The 4,440-nt window shown below is 41.3% G+C and overlaps 1 protein-coding gene across 1 annotated transcript; it reads right to left on the bottom strand.

The window, feature by feature from the left end:
• Positions 1 to 599: 599 nt before the first annotated feature.
• Positions 600 to 4,432, bottom strand: LOC114072735 (ribosyldihydronicotinamide dehydrogenase [quinone]-like). The gene is made up of 4 exons (XM_027910594.1): positions 4,255 to 4,432; positions 3,274 to 3,387; positions 1,788 to 1,880; positions 600 to 933 (listed from the first exon to the last, which is right to left on the bottom strand). Exons 1-4 carry the CDS (start codon positions 4,405 to 4,407, stop codon positions 760 to 762), a joined length of 534 nt encoding a protein of 177 aa, XP_027766395.1. The 5' UTR covers positions 4,408 to 4,432; the 3' UTR covers positions 600 to 759.
• Between the last annotated feature and the right edge of the window lie 8 nt (positions 4,433 to 4,440).

Genomic DNA, 4,440 nt, shown 5'->3' with positions numbered 1-4,440 from the left:
AAGGGGCAGGAAGCACACAGCATTCCTTTTTGTCTCCACTGAGGGCAACCAAAACAGAGAGGTCCCTTTGGTTTTAGGAAGCTACTGAGTTTACAAATGGGAGGTGCAGTCTACAAAGGAAGGCGACTCATGCACATACCATTATACAGTATTTGTTTTTTCCCTTTTCTGGTATCTCTTGTAGCTTTAACATTGCTTTGTGAATACGTGGAAAAGCCTAAGGTTGCCCACAAGGCTTTCCAGCTGTCAAAGTCACTGTGCAACTCTACATCCTTTTGCACTGCTCATGATCTGGCTTCATAGCCCAAAGGCACAAGGTAGAGCCCTCATGGCCACTCCTGCTCTTTGAAACAACAAGTGTGAGTATGGGCAGCGTATTCCCTGGACAATAAAAAGAGTGGCAGGTGGTACAAACAGTGTTAAAATTACCTTGGTCATGTACTTTATTGTTTTACAATCAGCAATGGGGTTATTATCTCCCGTTAAATACCACTTGTGTGATCAATCACAGTTAGGCTGGATAATAGCACAGTTTATGTGAGCAAGAAGGGCTTCACAAAGAGTTTTGCACCCATCCTTAATGAGAATCCCTCAGAAACCAATGAAGATAAATGCTGTATTTTCAGTTAAGCTGCTAGCTGCTCTATTCCAGATTGTTAAAATACATTTGAATTAGGAGATTAGCATTCAGGTATTTAGATAGAGCATCCAAAAGAATGGAGAAAAATGATCTTCTTTCTGTAGTCGTGTACCTGAGCACTACTTGAAATACCACTCAGGAGTGCAGTTTATGGGTTCTTCCTTCCAAAGAGTCTTCAGACGCTGGGTCCAGGCAGTCAGCATCTCCTTCCTCTTCTCCTCAGAGGCATGCTTTGGAGCATAACAGATGTGAGGTTCAAGGACTTTGACACCACAGAAGTGCATGATTCCATGCTGGATGCAAAACAAAGAAGGAAATGCTTCAGGAAATAGTTACTCTTTCAACTGAAGAATATGCATGATTCAAATCTGAACCTGTTTCTCTGACCCAGGATCAGGCAGGTTCTCTAAATCTGTGCATTTATCAGAGAAGGGAAATAAATTGCTTTTACACCAGTAGAACTCTCCTCTTTGGCTGCTGTACTCTGTTAACTTTGCAAGGATCAGAGATGGCCTAAAGTTCATTGTCCTGTTCGAACTTCCTCAGATTGTTCCTGTACTGCAGTGCCTTTCACATCTACTTCCAAATTGGGTTTGGGGATTTTTTTTTTTCAACCTTTCCCCTCTGAAAGAAGACTAGTGCCTGTGGAATCAACTCCACTTGCCATTTTCCCTCTGTGTATTTCTGAATTCAGTGTCGTGCTTCACGTTTTTGTCTCCTTTATTTGCGAGCCCTGGAGCTGGACAGCTCCTCAGGGGCAGGTATCTGGTAATTGCAGTGGGCAGGAGATCATGTGTGATTCCCTTCCTGCCCTGCATCCTACATTGGGTAACCATGGGGAAACATCCCACACCCTAGAGATAAAGGAAATCCTGTAATACCAGAGAAACTGAGAAGGCTGACAGCATAAGCTGCCTCCAAATTGTAATCTGGAGGAAGGGGCACAAAACAACTTTAAACCTCTCTGGACTTTCACGGTAGTCTGAGGATTTTAGAGCCCAGTTTATAACCTGCAGATCCTTGGAACAGGCAACTTATTACTTTCTTATTATTCTTCCTATAAAATAAACATTAAAACAACTGTTAAAAATAACTGGCATAGTAAAAATGAAAGCAAACAGTAACCACATATATTCATACATTATACCTGCATGGGCCACAGGAGATAGCGAACATCACCTCTGCTTGCAAACTTCTCTTTGGTTCCTCCAGTGGTGAAAGAAAACAGGGATAATTTGTCCTAGAATTAAGAAAGTGATGCTTGAGTTAGACACGTTTAAAGAAGAGTGGCTGAACAGTTCAAGAGATATTCAGGGGAACCTGAAGAGCATAAATTTCTAGAAGGGGGAGTGTCATATTCTTTCCCAGACCTTACAAGAATTGGTGGTTCTGATGTAAAGATTGGTGATATACAACTAGACAGTTGACTGTGTGTCCAGACTTTTGAAAGAGACAGGTTAAAAAGAAAAGGACACGTGTCTGACACCCTTGTGTGATGGAGGGCAGATCATTTTCTCCCTCCTGCATTATTTGGAAAACTGTGGCTGGAAAGCCCTCTGTTACTGGGAATATTTTTATTCCTGTTCTTTCTGACTGCAAAAATTGAATGCTAAAGTCCCCCGTCAAACTTTGGCTTGCTTGTCACTTGCCAATCAATAAATACAGACCAAATTATTTCCCAGGCATCCTAAACCACCGTGTTTCTTTGCTTCTCTAACTATGGCATTAGCCATAGGCTTGTGCTCAGATTCTCTTATCTCAGTTTTCTCTTCTGTAATTGAAATAACAATTTTCCAGTGCAGTATCCCACGTGCCTTGAGCCTGCACTTCGTATGCAGCTGTGATCACTGGGGATTATACCCATTTTGTCAGTGAGCCAGCCATTTCTGAAATTTAAAGAAACTGAAATGTTTGGAATTGTTGAGAAGATCGGAACTAGCAGAGATTACCATGCAGCAAACATAAATGTGAAACTAATATTGATTGTTTCTGGATGCTGCAGCTGTTACTAAATAAGATCCATCAGACACTGGATTCCAGAATTTTCCATGCTGTGAAGAACTAAAAATTTATGAAACACCATTGAGAGAGACTGGTCTTACCTAATTTAGAAGTTACAGAGAAAAAAGGTTCAAACTAGATAATTGTGACAGAGGCTCATACACTGAGTATTTCAGATTTCTGATAAAGTTTTACAGTTCTATTTTAACCTTTAAGACATCTAATCTCAGAACAGGACTTTGACCTATTCTAGTATGTTAGTCATGACAGATATGTGCAGTCCTGTGGTGGTGGGAATAATGACAGACTTTAGTTATAGGAAAGGGATCAATTTAAACTGTTTGCAAGCTGTATATTACACTCTGATAGTCCTGCCAAATGATAAATCCCATACAGTAGGCCAAGTAAAGGTCTGTAGGAGATGGTTTAAACCTTAAGGAACCACTACATTCTCCTTATTGTACTACCCTCCAGACAGTCTGAACAAGCCAGAAAGTTACTCAACATGTAAAAAAAGCATTTATTTCAAGACAGCATAGAGTGAGAGCTTTAAACAACTACAAAGCAAAAGAAAGACCAATGCCCAGAAGAACACTGTGCAAACCTTGAGCTTAATAATCTCAAAAACATACCTGGAGCAAACCACCATCATAAGACTTTGACAAATCATAAGCAAAGCCTTGGACCAACACTCTGTCCATCCAGCCCTTCAGGATCGCAGGCATGCTGAACCAAAACAAGGGAAACTAGGCAAAGAGTAAATGACCTGGTTAGCACAGAGAATCTGGACCACCCTTAGGCCTGGTTCACAGGCCAAATCCTATTCTCCGAGTCTGCTCAGATCTCGTACCTGCCTTCTTCCAGCTCTCTGCCAGGAGAGGCAGTAACTATGCTTGGCAGCAGGACCTGAAGTGCTTTCTGATTGTAGTAGTCTCAGGGCCATACCTGAGCACCTACACTAACATTAGGGTATATGTGAGGGCTTCCACCCAGATTAGAGTGGGAATATGATGAATCAGGAAGGTACCCTTTAATTCAAACTTAAGACTGTACAGAATCACTGTACAGAATCCTATGTGTGAAATGCAAAAGCAACAGATGATCTAATGCCTTATTAGCAGGACTGACATTAGATGATCAGTTCTGATCTGACAGTGTGCTGACAAATGCTGGGGGATCTGAAGATAGACTTACTTTCACACCCTGCTGATATCATGACCCCAAATCCCTTTATTGAGAAGGAAACTACTTCTTTAACACTTGGACTCTTAGTGTATAGAGCTTCCAGTTAGCCTATGGGACTCATCCCAAAGTTATCATGTCTTAATTGCTTTATCTTGAATGCTTTATGGGCTGTTTTTCTAGGAAGCATCACTAGCACTAAACCTTTGTACAGACTGCAGCACAGAAGAAAACCTGTAAAAACATCACCACATTGGGCTTATTTTGAGATGGAAACAAAGTGGAAACCAGACAATCACCACTGTCTCTACCAGTGGTGAGTTTAGTCTGCAGCAAATTTTGAATGATTTTATGGTGTCTTTCAGAGGCTTTTTTTAAATAAACAAGAGATATAGTGAACAACACAACTGAAGTCTATTTAAAATAATGACCTGAAAAATCAGCAAGTCTGCTTCCTGCACCTTCTTTTGCTCTTCAACCAGATCTTTGGACAAACCTCCCCTCTTGTAAGCTTCCCAGGTCTCCACACCATAATTGAAAGCTTCCGAGTTATGCAAGCGACCTGTGGGTAGAAGTGAAGTCATTCCTTGCCCTGTGTCCAGCACCAAGCCAGATAA

Source organism: Empidonax traillii, unplaced genomic scaffold, assembly GCF_003031625.1.
Source record: "Empidonax traillii isolate 1590-97213 ecotype Southwest subspecies unplaced genomic scaffold, ASM303162v1 scaffold3813:size13263, whole genome shotgun sequence".
NCBI lineage: Eukaryota > Metazoa > Chordata > Aves > Passeriformes > Tyrannidae > Empidonax > Empidonax traillii.
This window is presented reverse-complemented; position numbering and strand designations above follow the sequence as displayed.